The 21,687-nt window shown below is 34.3% G+C and overlaps 3 protein-coding genes across 6 annotated transcripts; 2 read left to right on the plus strand and 1 right to left on the minus strand.

Annotated features, from left to right (window-relative positions):
• Positions 1-1,091: 1,091 nt before the first annotated feature.
• Positions 1,092-1,541, plus strand: LOC125420822 (secreted RxLR effector protein 78-like). Its single transcript, XM_048467990.2, has one exon. It carries the CDS (start codon positions 1,092-1,094, stop codon positions 1,539-1,541), a length of 450 nt encoding a protein of 149 aa, XP_048323947.2.
• Positions 1,542-10,835: 9,294 nt separating this feature from the next.
• On the plus strand, positions 10,836-15,675 carry LOC107432769 (prohibitin-1, mitochondrial). Of its 3 annotated transcripts, none has more exons than XM_016043958.4 (6): positions 10,836-10,987; positions 12,355-12,535; positions 12,947-13,063; positions 13,790-13,960; positions 14,357-14,569; positions 15,220-15,675. In XM_016043958.4, exons 2-6 carry the CDS (start codon positions 12,359-12,361, stop codon positions 15,412-15,414), a joined length of 873 nt encoding a protein of 290 aa, XP_015899444.1. In that variant the 5' UTR covers positions 10,836-10,987; positions 12,355-12,358; the 3' UTR covers positions 15,415-15,675. The 3 variants fall into 3 exon arrangements, with proteins under 3 accessions (XP_015899444.1, XP_015899448.1, XP_048335313.1); XM_016043962.4 differs by having other exon boundaries at positions 10,839-10,987; positions 12,344-12,535; XM_048479356.2 differs by having other exon boundaries at positions 10,873-10,987; positions 12,305-12,535.
• Positions 15,676-15,876: 201 nt separating this feature from the next.
• Positions 15,877-20,515, minus strand: LOC107432790 (uncharacterized). 2 transcript variants are annotated; one of them, XM_048479365.2, is made up of 6 exons: positions 20,083-20,515; positions 19,335-19,410; positions 18,932-19,088; positions 17,727-17,777; positions 16,907-16,999; positions 15,877-16,278 (listed from the first exon to the last, which is right to left on the minus strand). In XM_048479365.2, exons 1-6 carry the CDS (start codon positions 20,201-20,203, stop codon positions 16,219-16,221), a joined length of 558 nt encoding a protein of 185 aa, XP_048335322.2. In that variant the 5' UTR covers positions 20,204-20,515; the 3' UTR covers positions 15,877-16,218. The 2 variants fall into 2 exon arrangements, with proteins under 2 accessions (XP_048335322.2, XP_015899469.1); XM_016043983.4 differs by lacking the exon at positions 19,335-19,410 and having other exon boundaries at positions 20,083-20,480.
• Between the last annotated feature and the right edge of the window lie 1,172 nt (positions 20,516-21,687).

The following is a 21,687-nucleotide window of genomic DNA, read 5'->3' on the forward strand; positions in this document are numbered from 1 at the left end:
CGCAGCATCATGGCTATTGATGACGACTGGAGCACTGATATTATTGCACAGGCAGTCTCCTTTCAAATAAGAAGAAGATTATTCATTACAAGTTTACAGACACTAATTAATCAACTTTTCATGGTAGATAAATAATTGCCATAAAAAATTCAATTCCTACTATGAAACTTTCAAAGAGAAAAACCTGCAGGGTTGGAAAGTTAATATATGCATAATTTTATTCTACTAGGCAACTATCTATATATATGTCCTCTTAACATAAATGCCTAGGAGAAATGAGATATATATATATATATATATATATGTGTGTGTGTGTGTAATATACGTTGCATTTCCCCTCAAATATTCGAAATATTAATGTAGAACAAGAGACCAAGTTGCATAGCCTAAGAAAATGGGAAGGATATTGGGAGGTATTCACAGACCAAAAAGGAAGATGATCTAAAGTTGAGACAACAGGAAGACACAAGGGATTTTGCCAAGGAGGCTCTTATTTTGGACCAGCTGAGAGTTCAACGAGGGAGATGGGAATCTATCCTTAGACAAAAATCAAGAGAAATTTGGTTGAAGGAAGGTGACAGAAACTCTAATTTTTTTTTTTTTCATTCGAATTTCTTAACTAGAAGAAGATGGAATAACATTACTGCCATCAAAGAGGAATGGGAATGGATCTATGACCCAGACCAGATAAGCCAATTTTTCCTAAAGTAGTTCAAAGACCTCTACAAGACAGAATGTCTTATAATTCCAGATGAGATTAAAGACTTGGGTGGAATTTATATTACCTGAGAAGAAAATCAGGAGCTTCATAGAATTCCCACAGCTAAGGAAATTAAGGAAGTTATTTGGAGCCTTCATCCTCTCAAGAGCCCTGGTTAAGATGGTTTTCGGACATTTTTTTCAGGAGCTATTGGAGAACAGTTTAGGAGAAAATAGTGAACTTCATGCAGGAGTGTTTCAGAACCAAAAGAATTCCCCACCCGTCCAATGAAACTTTCATTGTCCTAATCCCCAAGATTGACCAACGACAGAACTTCAATCATTTTAGACCGATCAGTTTATGCAATTTCACCTACAAAATTGTGGTGAAAATGATAGCAAATAGACTTAGCAGAGTTATTGATAAGATCATCTCTCTTAACCAAGGTGCTTTTGTCAAAGGCAGGATAGCGAAGAATATCGTCATTACTCAAGATGTTGTTCACAAAATCCGTAAACATAAGGGGAAGAAGGGTCTGATGGTTACTAAAATAGATTTAAAGAAAGCATATGATAGATTAGAATGGAGCTTCATCAACAAAGCTCTTGAGGTGTGGGGATTCTCCTCAGACTTTCGGAGGCTGGTTAGGAGCTGTATCAACTCGGTTAGTTATTCGCTATTGTTGAATGGAAGCATCAGTGGCTTTCTTATGCTTGAAAGAGGTATTCGTCAAGGTGATCATCTATTGCCATTACTCTTTATCTTAAGCTTTGAGTTCCTAACAAGATTGATTGCGAGAGAAGAGGACCAAAGCAGGCTCCATGGCATCAAAGTTGCCTGAAATGCACCATCCATTTCTCACTTGATGTACGCAAATGACATCCTGACAATGTACTGAGCCACTTCTCAAGAAGCCATTGCGATTACTGATTGCTTAGATAAGTACTGCAGTTGGATGGGGTAGAGAATTAATATCGACAAATCCAACATACTCTTCTCTAATCATACCCCTAGACAAGATAGAAGAGCTATTAAAGATGTTTTAAGGTTCAAGGAAATGGGAAGTTATGCCATATATCTAGGAAATGCTTTGCTTTTGGGAAGAAACAAGTCCAAGGAGTTTTTCAAGCTTAAAGAAAAAGTTAGGTTGAAGCTTGAGGGGTGGAACATGCATCTTTTGTCTAACGCCAGAAAAGCCACCCTGATTAAGTCGGTTGTTCAAGCATACCCACTTACACCATGTCTACCCATCTTTTGCCGATAGAAGTTTGTGAGGATCTAGATGGCTTAGTGCGTAACTTTTGGTGGGAGGCCAAACACAAAGCATCGGGTTACCTTGCTCTGAAAGCACAGAAAGTCATTTGCAAGCCGAAAGAATTGGGAGGGTTGGATTTCAGAAATTTTAGAGACATACACTTAGCTCTCTTAGCTAAGCTTGGCTGGAAATTGGTAGTGGAGAAAATTGTTTATGGACCAGGTTGATGAGGGTGAAATATCTCCATAATTCAACCTTTTTCGGATACAATCTAAAAAAAGGGACTTTTAGCGTTTGGCAAGGGATTGTTAAATCTAGGAAAATGCTTCACAAAGGAGCTTGCTTTCGCTTTGGGGATGGAGCTTCTATTAATCCTTGGATGGACCCATGGCTTCCCGGACTTCCAAATAACTCTCTTATAGCGAAGGAGGGTATCAATATGTCTAGTTGGAGAAGGATATATGAGCTGTGGGATGAGAATTCATATTCTTGGAATGAGAATCTTATCTGCACCATTTGTAGTTTAGAATTGGCTGAAGCCATATTTCAACTTGAGTTGCCTCGAACCCCCTACAAAGATAAACTCACCTGGAAGGGAAACAAAGAAGGTAAATTTTCAGTCAAGAGCTGCTACGATTTTCTTTTTGAAGAAGAATGGAGAAGAGAAGGTAATGACAAGTGGAAAAGGATTTGGAATCTAAAGATTCATGAAATCCTAAAAATTTTTCTCTGGAGAATTCTTGCTAAGGCAATTCCTACTCTTGAGGTTCTCTTCAACAAATTTGGGAAGGGAGAGCAAGAATGTATTTTTTGTGAAGCCGAGGTGGAATCGACTTTTCACTTGTTTAAAGAATGTCACTTTGTTAGAAGTATTGCTTTTGCAAGCAAATGGGGATGTATACCTGACAGATGGAAAGTTTCGAATATTAAGGAGTTGGTGGATTTTTGCATCAATCCAAGATTAGAAGATTGTGTTCACAGATTGGAGGAAGGAATCTTTCCGATTTTTTTGTCCACTCTTATGTATGTTGTTTGGAATTGTAGAAATGGGAAACGTTTCTCCAACATCTCTCCCATATCATATGTGGTCTTGCATTTCAATCACCTCGTAGAAGAATTTGATGCTGTTAAGGAAGCTGATAAGAACCATTCCCATATGTTCAAGGATTGTTGGAAAGCCCATCCGGAGGGTTAGAAGAAAATTAATACAGATGCAGCTTTTGTTAACAGGAAGGCAGGCTTGGCTTTCGTTGTCAGAGATAGCAAAGGGGCTATTCTCCACCTAGCCTCGAAGCTCGTTAATTATGAATCTTCCCAGGAAGCTAAAATTAATGCTCTTGCTTGGACAGCAAGATACTTTGCAGATTTGCAATGTGACAATATCATCTGGTCCTCAGACTCTTCTTTGGCTGTGAATGGTATAATCAATCAGGAAGACCCTTCAGCGTGGACAACAAGATATGATCTCCTTTTTCTTAGAAGCTGCTTTGCTAAGTTTAATTGGACTATTTCCTAGAACTCGAGAGACACCAATAGATTGGTTGATTTGCTGGCCAAAAAAGCTTTGCATGATAATTATGTCCTTAACATTGATTGTAACCTGGACTTTCTCCCAGATGATCTTTTGAACATCCAAGCCTCTAATATGCTTGGATGTGGTGCTGTTTTGTAATTCCTCCCCTTGTTGGAGGCTTTTTGTGCGGTTTTCGCAATGAATATCAGTATTTACCAAAAAAAATATCACATGATAGATATTTGGAATTCAACCAAAAAGTTGAAGTTGTTAGGTAACTAAGGCCATTATGATTTAACCATTGGTTTTTACGATGAGCCTTTATAGAAAAAGCAACAACTCTTTACCTCCAAAATGGGCATTAAGGGTTTTCCTATAGCACAAACTATGACACCCATCAGATTGAAATCATGAATTCTTGAACAAATCAGTTCTAACAAATGAAAAATGCAAGTCCAATTGTCGAAAAGTACAAGAAATTAATGAGCTGTTGAGGGGGAACAAAAATAAAAAATAAAAAATAATTAGTCTCATAATTTTAGAAACTTGGACAAGTTCTTTTATGTGAGTCGTCCAAAGAGTCTCCTTCAATAAACTTGCGGATTTTTTTACTATATATACATAGTACAAGTTCTTGCATTAAATTGTTTTGTATAATTATTTACTTTTTTGCTTAATAAAAGTAATTCTATTCTCCTTGAAGGCTTGAATGTTAAAACCTACAATTGGTCCAGCAAAAGAAATAATAATTACTAGAGTTTTATATGAATTGGTCTCAACATATATATTTTTTTGTTGTTTGTTGTCGCCCACCTTCAACATAAATAATTTTAACCATGGAAGTTGCAACTTTCCGAGCTATTACCTATTCCTAGAAAGCCTAAACTTATAAAAATTATTTTTTTCCCAAAAAAATAAAAAAGAATTTTTTATTGTGCATAGATAATAAAAAATTGAAAAAAATAAATTAATAAATCGAACTAAGGGGGGAAAATATGGGCTTAGAGTTAGCCCAAGCCTTTAGATAATACCCTTGAGCCCAATGGCCCAAGTAGCCATATTCTTTCTTATAAACCCTCCCCTCGCTAAACCCAAAAAAAAAAAAAAAAAAAAAACCTTTAAATAATAATAAAAAAAATTTCTGAGAGGTTTTTGTCAAAAATAGCCACCTCGTAATACGTTTTTGGAAGAATAACAAAAAAATTTTAAAAAAAAAAAAAAACTAGCCATCTTGGGACAAAAATACCCTTGACCAAATTAAAAATTACGCAATATGTTTTATTTTACCTTTTCCTTCTTCTTCTATACACCCGTTCATTTTTTGTGCAAGTACAAGGGTTTCTCTAACAAGCCACAAACACTCTTTGCATTTCATCTACTCTCACTCTCATTTTTTTGTATTTTCTCATTTCTAAAACTAAGCTCAGGTAAAAATTTTATCTTTTTTCTTATTAGATAAAACTGAGGAAATATGGGTATGTATTTTTTTTCTTTTTTTTTTCTCTTTTTTCTTGTATTTTTTATTAGTTTTGGAATTTTTAAGATTTTTGTTTAATATGGGTAGGTAAGAAATTAATTTATGAGCTGTTATATGTGAGTTTAAAAATATATAGGTGATATATGGTTTGAAAATAGAGAAAATTTTGTGTAAAACTGAAAAATCGCAAAAACAGTAGAAATGGAGGAAATTTGGTGAAAAAGATGAACTTCCGCCATTTTCCTCCAATTTGTCATTTTTCGCAAGTTTTCCGCCAGTTTTCTGCTAATTTTCCGCCAGTAGGAAAACTAGCAAAAAAAAAAAAAACAGAATCAACTTTTTTAATATAGTTAATATGTTTGTTTAGTATTATTCAAATTTTTATATATTTATTAATTTAGTTTAACGTTATTCATTTAATTTTGTAGTAAAATGGAAGATGATGATATTGTAATTGCAGTTTTATACAATGGAACATTGGTACAAAATGATAATGGTAATTGGGAATATCGAAATGGTAAAAATATAATGGTTTCCGTCAGCAAGAAATGTACAAAATCAGAGTTAGAGGAGTATGAGTAGTTGCATAATATTGATCATGATGAGAATTACAATGCAGCAGGGGATGATGTAGATTTTGATCATGAGTTGTCGGACAATAATAATGATATGCATCTTGAAATGAACAATGAAGGAGTTGATGATGTTAGGGTTCATCGTGCTACAAGTGACCACATATCATCAAGCAACAGAAGTGGTTCTATGACCATACTTTTATCAAAGTTCACTGGCTGTGAGAGCATTATAGTTGGACAATAATTTCGCAACAAACGTGACTTACAAAATAAACTGAATATCTATTGCATGCGTGAAAATAAAGAGTTCAAGGTGACACGATCGACTACATGACGGTATGAGGTTGCATGCTTGAAAAATACTTGTAAATGGCAATACGTGCAACCACATTTGAAAATGCAGAAATATTTGTTGTCAGAATTTTTAATAATAAACACAGTTGCTCGTTAGATACCGTGTATTGAGAACATAAGCAGACCAGTAGCCGAATAATCGGGCAATGTATCAAATCTAAATATAAAGGGATTGCACATGTTTACAAACCCAAAGAAATTCAACATGGTTTTTTACAGAAACATGGGGTGAATATAAGCTACAACAAAGCATGGAAAGGTAAAGAGTATGCACTTAACAGTATTAAGGTATCTTCAGAGGAGAATTTTGCTAAGTTGTCTGCCTGTTGTTATAAGTTAGTGTCGAAGAACCCTAGGACTCTTATACGTATCAAAACAAACGATAATAACAATTTTGTATACTTTTTTATGGCGATTGGAGCAAGCATTAGGGGATTTATATCCCACATAAGACCCGTGTTGGCTGTTGATATGACTATATTGAAAGGGAAATACAAAGTGTACATATATATTACATCGGGCATGGATGGCAATAAGCAAATATATCCTTTGGCTTTTGGCATTGGAGATGGAGAGAACGAGCAAGCATATACATGGTTTTTCCAAAACCTTAAGGATGCCATTAGAGATTTCTCGGATTTGGTGTTTGTGAGTGATAGACATCCCGCTATTGAAAAGGTATTACGCAAAGTTTTTCCCAATGCATATCATGCGCTGTGCACGTACCATATAAGCAGAAATATTAAAGTAAATGGACATGCGAAAGATGAAATAATAATACAATGTTTCATGCTCGCAGCTAGTGCATATTTGGTTGAAGATTTTGAGTTTTATATGGGGCAAATTGAGGTAAAAAAACGATAGAATTGTCCAGTATATTCAATCATGTGACCCCACAAGGTGGGCACATTCTCTTTCTCCATGTAGAAGGTACATTATCATGACCACCAATATTGCAGAAAGCTTGAATGGTATTTTGCTAGATGCTAGAGAGATGCCAATAGTAGCATTAATTGAGCACATACGGGATTTACTGCAAAAATGGTTTTATGAGCGACGTACTGCAGGTGCAAAATTGACGAAGCCTGTGACTGATCATATGGAAGAGCAACTCAAATTACGAAATTTGGAGTCTATCAGACTACGTGTGAAGGCCGTTAATATGCATGAATTTCTTATGGAAGGTGGGAGTTTGAGGGGTATAGTTAATCTCCAATAAAAAATATGCCCATGTAAAGTCGTCGATCTTGATCAATATCCTTGTGATCATTGTAGTACCACTTGCAGAGAACACAAAATTGCTCCTTATGGCATGTGTTCTTATTACTACACCGCGGATGCATATCGTGCAGCTTATGCTAAGTCTATTTACCCTATGTTAGATGAAAAACAGTGGCATGCTCCAGATGACATGGCAAGTCGTATTGTTCTTCCACCAAGATGGACACGTAGGCGAGTCGGTAGGTCGAGGATGCAACGCATACCATCCGAAGGTAAAGATTTTATTGGACGTAGATGTAGCCGATGCGGTAGTGTTGGATATTATAGGCAAAGGTGTACGAATCCATTGTCTTATGCTTCAAATTATGAAGTTTTAATTTATTGTTATGGTTTAATATGTTTTGATAATTATTTCATATCTTAGATATTATATTTTCTACTCGACGGTGGAAAATTTATTAGCAATTTTTTTTTTTTTAGAATTTAATCCCAAATGAAAAGAGGCTTTTTGGAGTTGATTCTAAATCTTTAGTTTACATCTCATTTTATGAAATGTCCAAATGATTTTGAAAAGAAAAACAAATCTATATCATTTTTTCTTTTCTTTAAAATGGTTATTGATTTTAAATGTTAATACATTTTTTGTTAAATCCATCTTCATCTTATATAATATTTTTCTTCACTCTCAATTTTTTTACCCCACTATTAACTTAAATAATCTATTAGAAATTGATTTTCTAAGTGGAGAAAATTAGTTTCCGATAGGAGTAAATATTATTCAACAATTTTCACTTGGAGGAAATTTTTTTCAACCGGAGGAAAACAATTTCCGCTTAGAGGAAACAATTTTCGCCTGGCGGAAAATTATCCAGAAACTTCAATTAGTCTCCATATGGGATTTCCGACTGGAGGAAAATTTTTCAGAATCTGCAATTGAGCTCGTAAGATGCTTGTGCATAATGAAATTCTAATAAATAAATATGGCATATTTTCTATAAGGTCAATCAGTTATCCTTACATCAATAACACATCATTATCTTCGTTAAATGAGAATTATAAGCCACCATTATCTTTACAATTAAAAGTGTAACATAATAAAGAATATGCATCTATAAATATGATAAAACGAAAGAAAAATGCATCACCACCTAACTCATATGCTTAGTTCTTTGTTGTACGCCTCATATGCATATTTCCTCCTGAAAAACTCTATATCATCTTGTGTGAATGTCACTGGTAATCTGCACTTTGTGAGCAATGGCTGTTGGAATTTTGTTCTCTGTTTTCTTTTGAATGAAAAAAATGTCATTGATGGTTATCATTATGTCTTAGTAGAAACCTGGCCATTCATATTGAACGTAAAATAAAATAGAACTTATGGATTCTTAATCAGAAGTGCTAAGGAGAATGGGCAAGTCTAAATTTTTCAAAACTTAACCTCCAAACAATATTTGTAATAATAATAAATCGAATTAGAAGTTGGCATCTCTTTGGAGTTCTTGGAAATGAACTAGTATTTCATTATTAGATTAACTGAACTTGATTTGATGAGTACCTATGTAAAATTTCAGCCTAAAGTTTGAAATTTATGGTTAAATAGAGAGATTCACATACAACCTAATAAGTTATCAACTCCCCAATACCTTCTTGATAGAAAGATATTCAGACTAACTTTAAATTCATCTCTAAATTCTGACACACTGTTTTATTTTATATAACAGTAAGAATGATACCTTTTTATGTTTGCTCAAATCTTGGCAATTAGCATTCATAAAAACCTTTAAAATGCACCAATCAAATGCCCTAAAATCAAGGTTGAAGAAAATAAACACAAGTCAGAATTGCAGAAAATGTAATTAGTGCTTTTATTTGGATTAAATTTTGCCCTGTCATTTTCTTTAGAATGCTAATGGCCCCCATTTAATATTTTCGAAAGAATCTCAAAAATCAACAAATGAAAAATGCTACACTCTTCTTGAAGGTCCAATATCAAAAAAGTCTACGAGCATAAAGAAATATGTACCAATTTAACTCCAAGCATCTTATTAACAAATTCCTTATATAAACATGGGCTTCCATAAAAAAGTTCTTTTTGTTTACCAAATCAATCATTTAAAGGGTATCTTAGTGATTAACAAGCCTAGGTTACAAGGAGAGAAGAAATAATAGGACTTGCTCTCTAAATACATTTTAATCAATAAGAGATTGGAACAAAATAACATTGAAAGGTAAAAATGAAAACGAAAGGAAAGAATGAATCTTGCTGCTTATAAGAAAAGTAACATAATAATGATTTCCTTTTGTGTTGACCACATACAAGAACGGAAGGACAGCAAGTATCTACAATCATACAATTGTCCTCCTTCTCTGTTGAACTGACCAGGCTTAAGCAGGATAATATAGCAAGGCTTACCTTGGTCATTCATTTCTTTCCTCTTTTCATATTCTCTGTCACCTCAAACAATCTGTCTTCTGTCGAACAAAACTTGGTTGTTTCGTGTAATTGAATGTGAGGTCCAGACAAAAACAGAAACCAGAAACATGGGAATGGAAGTTACATTAGTTATAGAACAAAGAAACTCATATGCATAAGTATATATGATAATGAGAGCCATGAGCTTTCTAGACTGAAAAGACATTTTTAACCAGAAGCTTTTTAGTCATTTCCAATTAGAATTCAATCAGAACATGTATTTTTAAAAAAGAAAATTCAAGAAGGGAAAGATTTAGAGTACCTGAAGAAGCATGGATGGAACAGCAAAGGGTCCAGAAATGACATGGCTTCTAGTTTTCCTTCCATTTAATGAAGCAATTGAAGGACTGTTAGCCGCTGTTATGTCCCAAAAGCTTCATTTCTTAGCTGTTGGGACTAGTGACCGAAAACAGTGACTTGGGCTCTTCAACTCCCCTGTGCTTGACTCTTTTGACCTCAAACTGGCCCTTGTGACTATCCGCTTTGCCCCCTCCCCTTGTAGTCCTTCCACTGGTTTTTCACTCTTCCTCGAAAGCTTGCGAATGAGGTCATCCCTTTTCTTTAATTGTGAAGTGTGATCTTTTTGCATTTTCTCAATTTCTGTTTCTAATGCCTTCATTGTCCGGCAAAGCTCTTTAACTGCTTCATCAGCCCCTTTTTTCTTAGACTCTGGAGTGAAACAATTTCCATCTAAGAAAGAGGATCTGGATTTGTGTTTCTCATTTGGTTGGGCAGAAGATGGAGGAGTCAATGGAGAGGTAACTGAAGAAAGGGTTGGGGAGGCATGTACTGCAAAGGACTGTGCTTGAAGAGTCAATAGCTTCTGTTGTTGATGTGCCAGTTGTACACGCAAGTCACGATTCATGTTACAGTGATCTGATCGAGCTTTTTGAAAGGGCAAAGGGAAAGAAACCCTAGCTGTTGAAAGGGAAAACTTCGAAAGGGAAAGTAAGAAACAACCAAAAACCACAAAAAAAAAAAAAACATGCTTTTTGATAGAGAGAAAAAAAATAAACAAAATCTTCATTAAGGCATCTTCGTCCAAATAAATAAAAAGTTAGCTATATTTAAAAAAAAAAAAACATTTTTTTGCTATTTTTCAAGTGTGCTTTTATACAGTGGTTATTTTTGACAAAAACCCAATTAATAATCACAACAAAGAGGGCAAAAATGTGGGCTTAGGTTTGGCCCAAATTACTAGTTGATACCCATGAACCCAATAGTCCAAGTAAGCAGATTCTTTGCTTATAATCCCTTCCCCATGCTGGACCCAAAAAATAAAAATAAAAAATAAAATAAAAAACCCCTTCCCCACGCATTCTTACAAACCCTTTTATTGTCAAAAACGTCCGAAAAAGAAAGCTTATAAACCCTCCTAAACCCTTCTTCTCCGTACATCTGAGTCCTCAACGCCACAAGGTGCATAAATCTGTTTTTCTTCGTTACATTTTCATTCATATCTCTGTTTTCTTCTTTATATTTTCTATCGTATCTTTGGGTTTAAAATCTTGTTTTGGATTTTTTTTTATTTTTCCATTCATTTTTTATGTTATTTTGTTGTTTGGTTTGTACGAAAAAGGATGAAAATGAATATGGGTGATTCCTTTTGGGTATCATTATTGCTGATTTTATTATCATGTAGAACAATGAGATTCTAGGTTTATTTCTCTGAATTATATTTCTCTTTCTCTCTCTCTCTCTCTCTCTCTCTCCTTTGTGTGTGTGTGTGTGTGTGTGTTATATATTTATGTAAGGACGTGTTTGGTGGTTAAGAAACTTCGGAGAGGACTCTGAACCATTTTTTTTTTTTTTTACTTTTTTTTTTTTAAAATACTGGGTCTTCGGTTAATAAGTCGAAAACTTACAACGAGATGAACTACTTGGCTTAATTTTCATTCCGGTCTGTCAGACTTCTCTATTTGTTCGTTTCCCATGATCTGTCTAGTTGCTTGTAAAATTCAGGACTTAAAAGAAGTCGGCCAAGTGTGTTTTGCAGTAAATAATTATGGGCTTTTCATTTTAGGGAAAGTGAAACGACCATTGCCTCTAAATTTCCATTTTTCTATAACCTAAAAGAACTGCGAGTTTTTAACCCTTTACTTTGGGCAGGTATCCTCGCACTTATGTTGGAGGAAAATGTCTAGGAAACTGTGGATGCTATTAGATTAGAGGCAGAATGATAAACATAGGTTTTTTTTAAAAAGTCGTGTGAAGGCACCAAACTTGATTTTGTTAATTATTTTGCTCTCATTGAAAGTGTAGATATCTCTTTTTATTGTGTTCAGTAACAAGTGACATTTGTGCTGAATGTATGCTGCTCTTAATTTGTTGGAGATATTGGCATCTGTAATTCATGAATTTGCTCACGGTCATTGGTTATTTTATTTCTTATATCATGTTGATTTAGCTTTGTATTCATTGCTAGTTATTTAATATCATTTGACATTGTCCCTCCACTCTGACTTTGTGGTTGATTATCATATATTTGTAAATAGCATGAGAGTATTGATCATTGAGCAAGTCTTCAAGTTTAGAATTTATTTTGGTTAGTATTGTTGTATATTGGAGAAGAATTCAGAATAAATAAATCTGTTTTTTTTCCCTTTTTCCCAATGTTCATTTACTTCTTCCTTGGAATTTCTTATTTTAGAGCTTGCACTTTCTGGCAGTTGATTTTCACATTTCCTTTTTCCCTGCCTCCTTTGCAACTGCAACTTATTCTAATGATTTTAACAGGAAATGAATTGAAATACTTCCATTGTTTACTGATTTTAGTTTGCATTTAGAAACATGAATTTCAACAACGTTAAGGTTCCCAAAGTTCCAGGTGGTGGTGCATTTTCTACTTTGCTTAAGGTGGGAATTATTGGTGGGCTCGGTTTGTATGGAGCAGCCAACAGTCTTTACAATGTAGAGGGAGGTCATCGAGCCATAGTCTTTAACCGCATCACCGGTATAAAGGACAAGGTTATTAATTGGCCCTAAATTCTTGAACATGTAAAACTTGTAGAAAGGTTACTAGTTGTTCTTTTCCAAAATACGTATTAGAATATGCTTTCCGAAACTGATAAAAGCAGCTAAAATAAATGATCAAGAGACTTTTTTTATGGCAGCATCAAGATAGTTTTTCCTCAGTTATCTTATTTCTGGTCAATTGAATAATTTTATTTTTCCTAGAAAATATACATGCCTGTGACATGGGTAACATGTAGGTCTGACATGGCTTTTCATCATATCTAGTTTAATTTGTTTTCCTTCTGTTGCCAAATTTGTTTTCCTCTAAATTTTGGATTTGTATCATACTATTATATATTTTCCCTTTTTTCAAATTTAGGTTCTGTACTATATTAGTAGTGTACTTACATGTTGAATATGCAGGTATATCCTGAAGGGACTCACCTTATAATTCCGTGGTTTGAAAGACCAATCATCTATGATGTCCGTGCACGACCCTATCCAGTGGAGAGTACTTCTGGAAGCCGTGATCTTCAAATGGTATATGTCTTTCTTGTTTCTGTCTAAAATATTGCTGCTACTTTATCTTTTATGAGAATTGTTTGTGCAATCACTATGCTGTAATTGCAAGTATATGAGCTCTTTTGCAAACCATTTTACCCATCATCTTTTTTTATTTCTTTAAAATGACTTGAGGAAATGTTATGTATAGTACCACATACTGTACTTTGATATGTCAGCTATAATGTAGCTGAAGATTTTGAACTGATAGCTTCAGTTAGGTATTCCTTGAAGGTCTATTTCTCAATTTACCTCCTGTTAACCTGTACTACACTTCTTAAACCCCAAGAGTATTGTTTCTTGCACCCCATGGGTATAAAACACATTTCGTCGCACAAGTGGACTCTCGGCATCAAATCCTCATGTGTTTCCTATCGTATTGTTAGGTTTTGACATTGCACCCTCTTTGTAATGTCAGAAGTTCATTGCTTTTTAAATATCCTGGTGTTATTAATCATTCCCTGTCTTCTGTTGTGACTATTTATCTTTCCCTTAGGTTATTGTTCTTTGCTATACTTTTGGATACAGCTGAAACACTTCTGCTTATACATAGAATCTTAGTCAGCAGCTGAGAATGGCTGACTAAGAGCCATATATGGGTAAATTTGGTGGCATTTATAATTATCTTGCAGTAGATGATTAGTGTAGCTTTAATCCATCTAATTGTTATTTCTCTGTCAAATGGATCTTGATTTTCCTTTACAGGTGAAAATAGGCCTTCGAGTTCTGATACGACCTGTGCCAAACCAGCTACCTACTATTTATAGAACCCTTGGTGTGGATTATAGTGATCGGCTCCTGCCTTCAATTATTCATGAAACTTTGAAAGCTGTGGTTGCGCAGTATAATGCTAGCCAGCTTATTACTCAGAGAGAGGTAAGCAGCAAAATCTATCACTTATTGCAGAGGATACTGACAAACTAATATATGGGGTTAGAATGCAAAATTAAGCCCTGTATCTCACATCCTTCTCAGGTGGAGCTTATTCAAGCGGTTTTCTTGTTTGTTAGAATTAAACCCTTGGATATGTACACCCTTTGGTAAATGTTTTATTGAGTTATCGGGTTTGCAGATATCTCATGATTGGAATGAAACAATATCCATTACGAGAAGGATCTGTACTTTTTCCTTTTAGATGTCAAGTAAATAAAATAAGATTGTTTCTTTCATTTTTATCTTCATGGCTTTGCATTACAGCATTGACCATCTCAGGAAGGTGATGCTTTTATATGTCCCTAAGCATTGATTGAGCTTATTCTTTATGCCCTGAAGAATGTTAGTAGAGAAATTCGGAAGATTTTGACTGAGAGGGCAGCCAATTTCAATATTGCACTGGATGATGTCTCGATTACTAGCCTAACCTTTGGAAGGGAGTTTACTGCTGCCATTGAAGCCAAACAAGTGGCTGCACAAGAAGCTGAGAGGGCTAAATTCGTTGTGGAAAAAGCTGAACAAGACAAGAAAAGTGCCATCATCAGAGCACAGGTAGGATAAAGGGGAAAAAAATACGTTTAACCTTGTTTCTGCATGTATTGTTTGTTTTTTTATTTCTATTAACTGCTTATAGCTCTTAGAGAGAGAGAAAAAAAAAAAATGGTGACTTAAGATGCTTTGTTGGTTTGCCTCATGGTATCAGTAGTAATGTAAAGAGGACTAGAATAGATGAGGAAGTGTAGATACTTTAACTCTATAATGAAGGGAAAACTGGGAATTATGCTGCCTCCTTGCTTCATTTCCCTAATGAATTGGCTTTTTTCAGTTATGAAGTTGGTCAAATCATAGCCCCCCTTGTATCTTAGTGTACTTTTAACAGTATACCTCTGCTGTTTTGTTCTTTTTCAAGTTTATGCTATGATTGTAAATATCTTGGCTTGCAACTGCAACTGCACGAGTTAAATTCTTGATAGTGGTTGCCCTATGCTGAATTTTAGAACTGAATCTTAATGTCCCCTCACAGTCGCCATTTATTGGAAGTAATTGAATCTGTCATGTACATTTTTTAGTTGGTGCTGGTCACATATGTGTATCTAGGCCTTTTTTCCTTTTCTTCCCTTGATGTAACATTAATTTTGAGATTTTTTTTTTTTTTTAATTAATTGAACTAACCGTCTCGCCACATTTTCCTCTGCTTACAGGGTGAGGCCACAAGTGCCCAGCTCATCGGTCAGGCCATCGCCAACAATCCTGCATTTATTGCTCTAAGGAAGATTGAAGCTGCAAGAGAAATTGCACATACCATCGCCAATTCAGCCAACAAGGCTTTCTTGAATTCTGGTGATCTGTTGCTGAACCTTCAGGGGATGGATTTGGAGCCAAGTGGGAAAAAATAGGCGTTTCAAGTTGAATGATATTCTCCCATGATTTAGTTTCATTTTTTCAAGTTTTCAATTGTTGGGTATAGTTTGTTTTTTAAAGGATTATGTGAATTGTTATACGAATGTTGAATTGCCTTATGAGTTACTGTGGATGAAGATCCACATCTTCCTAGAAACCCTCGTGCAAGTTATCACATTCAGGTTTCCTCCTGGGTGTTGGATATCATTTTGTTGATTATCAATGAATTTTGAACCTGCTTCAACACTTTTATTCTATTTTAACTTTTATGTTCGACTCTATTGGTAAATACGTGATCAAGATGATGGGCATACGTGAAAAAGATTTGGACAAATAGATTAAAATCTACATCTATTTTTCAAAAAGAACAAGCCAGCATGGCCAAAGAAGTCTGAGCGAGGTACGAACGCATAACAGTTCACAGATCTCAGATATCGAGGTTGCAAATACAATCTCTCTTTCTTTCCAAACAAAGTTCAGTTCTATTGACACTTTCAAATAAACAGAACAAATCATCAAATTTAACAATGGTTGCCTCCCAGATCTCATTTCTAATTACATCTTTGCAGTTCTGAGTGTCAGCCTAAAATATAATAAGCAAAGCAAATGGTCAGCTGGGATGAGCTAATTTATACATACTTTTTGGCCGAGTGGATCTAAGACATTACAAAACAAATTTCGGTATCTTTTTTTTCCAATTCGATTCTACAGGAACTATGTATCACTTATCAATTGCGTTCTTCGAACAAATGCTTTCACTCTATCTGGAGCCTGTGACCTGTCATTCATTTTAGCATCCACTAATTGGAATTCTTCATAAGGATTGCTACTAAACATCCCAACACAGCACCAGCAACCACCTGCAGCAAATGAGTCATCTTGTTACCACATTCCACTGATTTCATTAGAAAGGCAATGAAGATAAACTGCCCATGAGGGTTCAATTTGCATCAAGATGAAAACTTATCAAGAGGGCCATCTATACCAATAGAGTGACCAGATAGATATCGTTTTTCAATTCCATAACCAATTTTTATCATAATTTATAGGTTACTCCACAACAATCGAACAACAAATGGTAAAAGATTTATCAGATTCTAAAGATATAAACCCATCTAAAGATATAAGCCCAGCCAAAGTACAAAAATGGCATATGGTAACAAAAAATTTCCATACTCAATACAAATATGGCCATGCTTGTTTAGATTTAGATATGTTCTAAAAAATTCCAGACTATGGACAATTTAAAGTTCTACAAATGGACAGAGACTCCACCTGCAGCTAGTTTACAAAGTGTCAGATTTTTGAAACCTAGCACCATTAAAGGAGTAGCCTTTATGAACAATAAATCAGCCAACATACAGATGAAGATCACCTTTTCTTCCTAGATAAACTTTTTGAGTCTTTGACCTAGTCATTAATGAGATAGGAGAGCACCAGATATGCGAGGTCATGTCCATGAATATCAAATTTTAAATTATTACAAACCTGCAGCGGGGTATGACCAAGTGAATCTCGTAGCGGTCTGACACTAGAGACAGGGTGTTCCGGAGGCAGCTCACACACTATTTGATTTAGTAACTGCAATAAACAACAGATTATGTTAGATTGACAGAGAAACCATGACAAACAAATGTGGTAGGCAGTAATATAAGCTACAACCTTAGACAAAACCTTAATATATAAAGCTTGTGTTTTCATATAAAAGAAGGCCACAATAGTCTTTGAATCTCCCTAAAAAGGTACTCATATATGATAAATTGAGAACACAAGCTTCAGAAACATACCCAGAAGTTAGTATAAAGTTTAAACTCTGGAGACTTTAGACATAAATGAACTACACCAGACAAATACACCATGGATGCATTATGATATAATTAATTTCCTTATGTTTTCATTTCACTTATAATTAATGCTTTTGGACCTTGAGTTCTACATAAACTTCAGTCCTAATGCCGCATCCACATACAATCACTATTATGCCAGGAATTGTATCTTCACCTCCAATAGACTTAGAAATCTCAGAAAGGTCATACCAACAACCTACCTTTACCTTGGTAATGCATTCATAAAAAAAAATAATGAAAAAAAAAAAAAAAAACCATAAAATGTAGCCATTAGCTCTGAAATAGAAACCATTGTATACAGCAATAATACAACACAAGCAACAATAGAAACAAAGAGCACAAGCGGGTCATAATTCTCAAGTCAGAGCGGCACATTCAACAAACTTCACTGAGCTCCTAAAAATTTTTAAAGAACAACTAACATGCTATTGACAGGGGAAACCAACAAATTTTAAACTTACTTCAGCTTGTCGACCAGCATGGAGTCTCACACCAGAAGCATCATACATTACCTGCAAGTAGCAAGGTTGATATTCAATTAAAAAAAATAAAAAAAATAAAAAAAAAGCCTGACTGCTTTAAGTTCATACTTAAGGTGTCAAACGAGCATAGAAACTAAAATAATAAACTATGTAATAAAAATAGCATCATTGCATTAAAAAATGAATCACATTCTTTTACACAACACTGGGGCTATGGGAGGTAAACCAATTATTCCACAACACCCACCAATCACATGATAGAATGAGAAACTACAATAATTAAATATGTCACAAAAATTACAGAATGCATACCATGAGCTAAAAATCAGTTATATAAGCATGCTACCTTTGCTTAAACTTGGTTGACTAGATTTTTTCTCTTACATTTTACTTGTCCCCTCAAGGGTAATATTTATGTCAAGGATTTTCAGATTACAAACACAATGCTCATGTTATAGTATTACCAAATGAAATCGAAAACATCACTCTATATAAGAAACAAAAGTGTCAAAGTGGCATGAAGATGCTATAACACACATGGTCAACTTATAACCGAGCAATTAATCCCAAAACATGGCTTCATTAGATTTAGAAAGCAAACTCCACTTAGATTTATCACAGATTTAATGCAACCAACATGACTTTAAATTTAGCTCAGAGGTTCACAGATACATTGGACCAAATCACATGAAAGGCTCCCCTTTTAGTTATTGATTCAAGTTTTTTAAAATTATAAGTACAAGTAACAGTGTTAGACGTCTACAATCACAAAGTGGCGATTTTGGTAGCACCCAAAAGGATGTCATTCTTATATGGAAATAAGTCTGATAACTTGTCTGTCCACATAGAAAATCCTTCCATGAAATCACCAATTAGGAATTTCATACATGCAGAAAATGAATAGACTCAAACCTAGTAGATAAATAATGCCACATCAATAGTAGAACTCAGATTCCCTAAAAACAGAAAATTGGTAGGGCTTTTATCCAAAAAAAAAAAAAAAAACAAAACTCACGATGGATAAAAAAGAAAGCCTCATTCAGTTACAAGCTAAATTTTGAAACAGAAGACATTTCCAACACCACAACTTAAGCATTTTGAACCCAAGCACAATAATTAAAATAAATATAACCAAGCACGCCAACCCTAAAAGAATGAATAAGACCTCGTTAATAGTTACGTACAACACATGCCAAAACCACTGCAAGGGCAAAAGCCGGTCCTCCAGTTCCTTCCTGTAAGCCAATAGCAACTGCAAGTGCTGTTACAGTAGCTGAATGTGAAGAGGGCATTCCTCCTGATCCAAGCATCCGTCTGGAATCCCATCTCTTCTCCTTAAACCTGCAAGTCTAGGAGAAAATATTCAAAGACTAAGAAAGAAATCAATTACGAAAAGGAAAGGAGAGATACAAGGAAGGAACCAACAAATTTTCTAATCATTCAAAATTATGTAACAAGTACTCTGAAACTATTATCAGACTTGTTTAACCATAATCTTATGGAAAAGTACCACAAACATGTTATATATAGTGACATATAACTGAATGATGCTAGAGTCAACATTGCTGAAAGGTACACATCAAAAACCTTTCTGATATTTCTGATATGTCAATCTTGAGAATCTGAAAGATAGCTTGCCTTGACACAGAGTATGAAGACCGTTCTTGCAAGAAGCCAGTCAAAAATATATAAATATAGATATATAAGTTATTATCAGCCCTATGAGTAGGAAAATAATCAAGCATACGCCCCTAAACGAAAGTGACTATTGTTGCCGCTTAGAAAATATAATTTTGAAGAATAAAAAAAATCAGGAAGTACCCACTTTTATGGCAGTGCAGATAAACCAAGAAAATATGAAACTTACAGGTATTTTTATTTTTCAGCTTCAACAAACATCAGTAGCATAACCGGAAGGATATAAACTTTTAAAAATAACAGCCTTCCAAAACACATAAAGTAACAGCCATTTAAAACCTGATAACAGCTAATGGAATAAGAAAAACTAACATTTTTTCTAGCAAGTTAACTTTTTGTAGCAAGCATGAAACATCTCTACCCAGCAAAACAATGCATGCAAGCGAACCTGAAAGAGAGCCAACTCTAAACAATTGGGAGGAAAAAAATTTTCCCAACAAGCCGTTGACCAATTTCACACAATCCAAGTAACCCATTAATACCCATCAAGTAAAATATAGATGAAAAAACACAGGAAAACAAATAAACCTACCAAACAATGCCAAAGATCAGAAATTTCCGCAAGTTTCCCAAAAATTATAAAAAAAAAAAAAAAGAAAAAAAAAAAAGAATATCAAGTTAGGACAGAGCATATTACCAGGTGGTGAAGAGCTTGAGAAACTGAGCGAAAGCAAAGGAGAGGAAAGCAGAGAGCAAAGGGAGGTTGGAGGGAATGATTGACGACTGAGATTTGGCCGATCCGAAGCTCGATGAGGCATCAGAGGCCGTGATCACCTCGTCCATTTGAAAACTACAAAATACAAACAGAAAAGAGCAGAGAAAGAGATGGGATTTGTGATTGGATGAGATCAGAATCTTTTTGGGCGAAGCAAAAGAAAATGCAAAAACTGACGCCGCTGTTGCAATGGCGTCGTTGCGTAGCCAATTGGGAAATTTTTTTATTTTTTTATTTTTTGAAAAATTTAGAAAAAATAGTAAATCGGATTCGGATTCTTAATCACTTGTAATTATCCCCCTTTGTGCTACTACTCTCTTTTTTTCAATGTTGTTTTAACCAAATGAATAAATTTTCAATATTTAATTTTGTCTAACAAAATTATTATTATTGAAAAAAAAAAAAAAAAAAACTAGAAGTTATTTGTTACAAGGAAATATTCCGATAATAGTGCCCTTTTCCCTAAAAGAAAATTCTCATTCCGAAACGTTTCTCTAATAAAATATTATAATTTTCCCATGGTATATTGGCAAAAATTTTCAAATTTTGATACTGAGTTTATTGTCTAATGTTGTGGAAAATTTCATTCTTAAGTTCTTAATATTTTTCTTTCATTTTTAGAAGAATATATCAAAAAAAAAAAAAAAAAAAAACAGATGGACAAGATAAGGATTATTAATATATTCAACTATTTTGAGAAATTTCAAAATTGTTCAGTGACGTGTTATATGAAATTACATTTGAAAATTGGTTTTTTTTTTTTTTTTTTTCTTTCCTTTTCAAATTGAGTAAAAGTGTTTTATTCTCTATTATATTGGGCCAGAGACTGTGCTGTATGTGCAACCCACTGATGAAATGATTAGAGAATGGAGACCTTAATGGTGTGGGCTGAGCCTTAATATCATAGTGCCCAACATGAAATGCATCTCGCCCCGTTATACAGTTTAGTGCTAAATACACAACAGAAAATTATATATTCACAGTTTTTTTTTTTTTTTTTTTTGGGGGGGTAAAATATATTCACAGATTTAAGTTTAGTAATTGTAGACGCTAAAATCAGTAAGCGGAATTCACTTACCCATAGGGTTTCTTGTCCTATATTTAAGTTTTATTTATTTTTCAACCAATAATAAATTAACACATAATTCAGGGAACAATTTAAATATATGTTACTTTACTAAAAAACCACCATACATATTCCATATGAGCATGGTGAAAAGAAAAAAGAAAATAGATTTTAACACATATTTACCATAATTTTTTTATTTGGCTCCCAATTTTTCAACCTTAACATAAAGTACAAAGGATTTATAATTAATTATTAAAAAAAATGCTAGAAAGTAGAAAGGAAGAGGAGGTAAATAAATATTTATGGTAAAGTATATTGGAATTCCAATTAAAACATAAGGTAGGTAGATATTTCCCAACAAAAAAAAGGGTAGGTAGATAAAATGAGGGCATCTCATCACATGCAGAGGCCAATTATGCATGTGAGTCTCTGCGATAAAGAGAAGGAAACTGTCCTTA

The sequence above is a fragment of the Ziziphus jujuba genome, chromosome 1 (assembly GCF_031755915.1).
Source record: "Ziziphus jujuba cultivar Dongzao chromosome 1, ASM3175591v1".
Taxonomy (NCBI): domain Eukaryota; kingdom Viridiplantae; phylum Streptophyta; class Magnoliopsida; order Rosales; family Rhamnaceae; genus Ziziphus; species Ziziphus jujuba.

Coding starts and splice junctions, on each gene's coding strand:
- LOC125420822 (XM_048467990.2), top strand. CDS start 1,092: ATGATAGCAAATAGACTTAGCAGAGTTATTGATAAGATCATCTCTCTT.
- LOC107432769 (XM_016043958.4), top strand. CDS start 12,359: ATGAATTTCAACAACGTTAAGGTTCCCAAAGTTCCAGGTGGTGGTGCA. Junction 12,536..12,946: donor TCACCGGTATAAAGGACAAG/GTTATTAATTGG, acceptor TTGAATATGCAG/GTATATCCTGAAGGGACTCA. Junction 13,064..13,789: donor GAAGCCGTGATCTTCAAATG/GTATATGTCTTT, acceptor TTTCCTTTACAG/GTGAAAATAGGCCTTCGAGT.
- LOC107432790 (XM_048479365.2), bottom strand. CDS start 20,203: ATGCCTCATCGAGCTTCGGATCGGCCAAATCTCAGTCGTCAATCATTC. Junction 19,089..19,334: donor ATATCAGAAATATCAGAAAG/GTTTTTGATGTG, acceptor CTAGACTTGCAG/GTTTAAGGAGAAGAGATGGG. Junction 17,000..17,726: donor ATGCTGGTCGACAAGCTGAA/GTAAGTTTAAAA, acceptor TGTTTATTGCAG/TTACTAAATCAAATAGTGTG.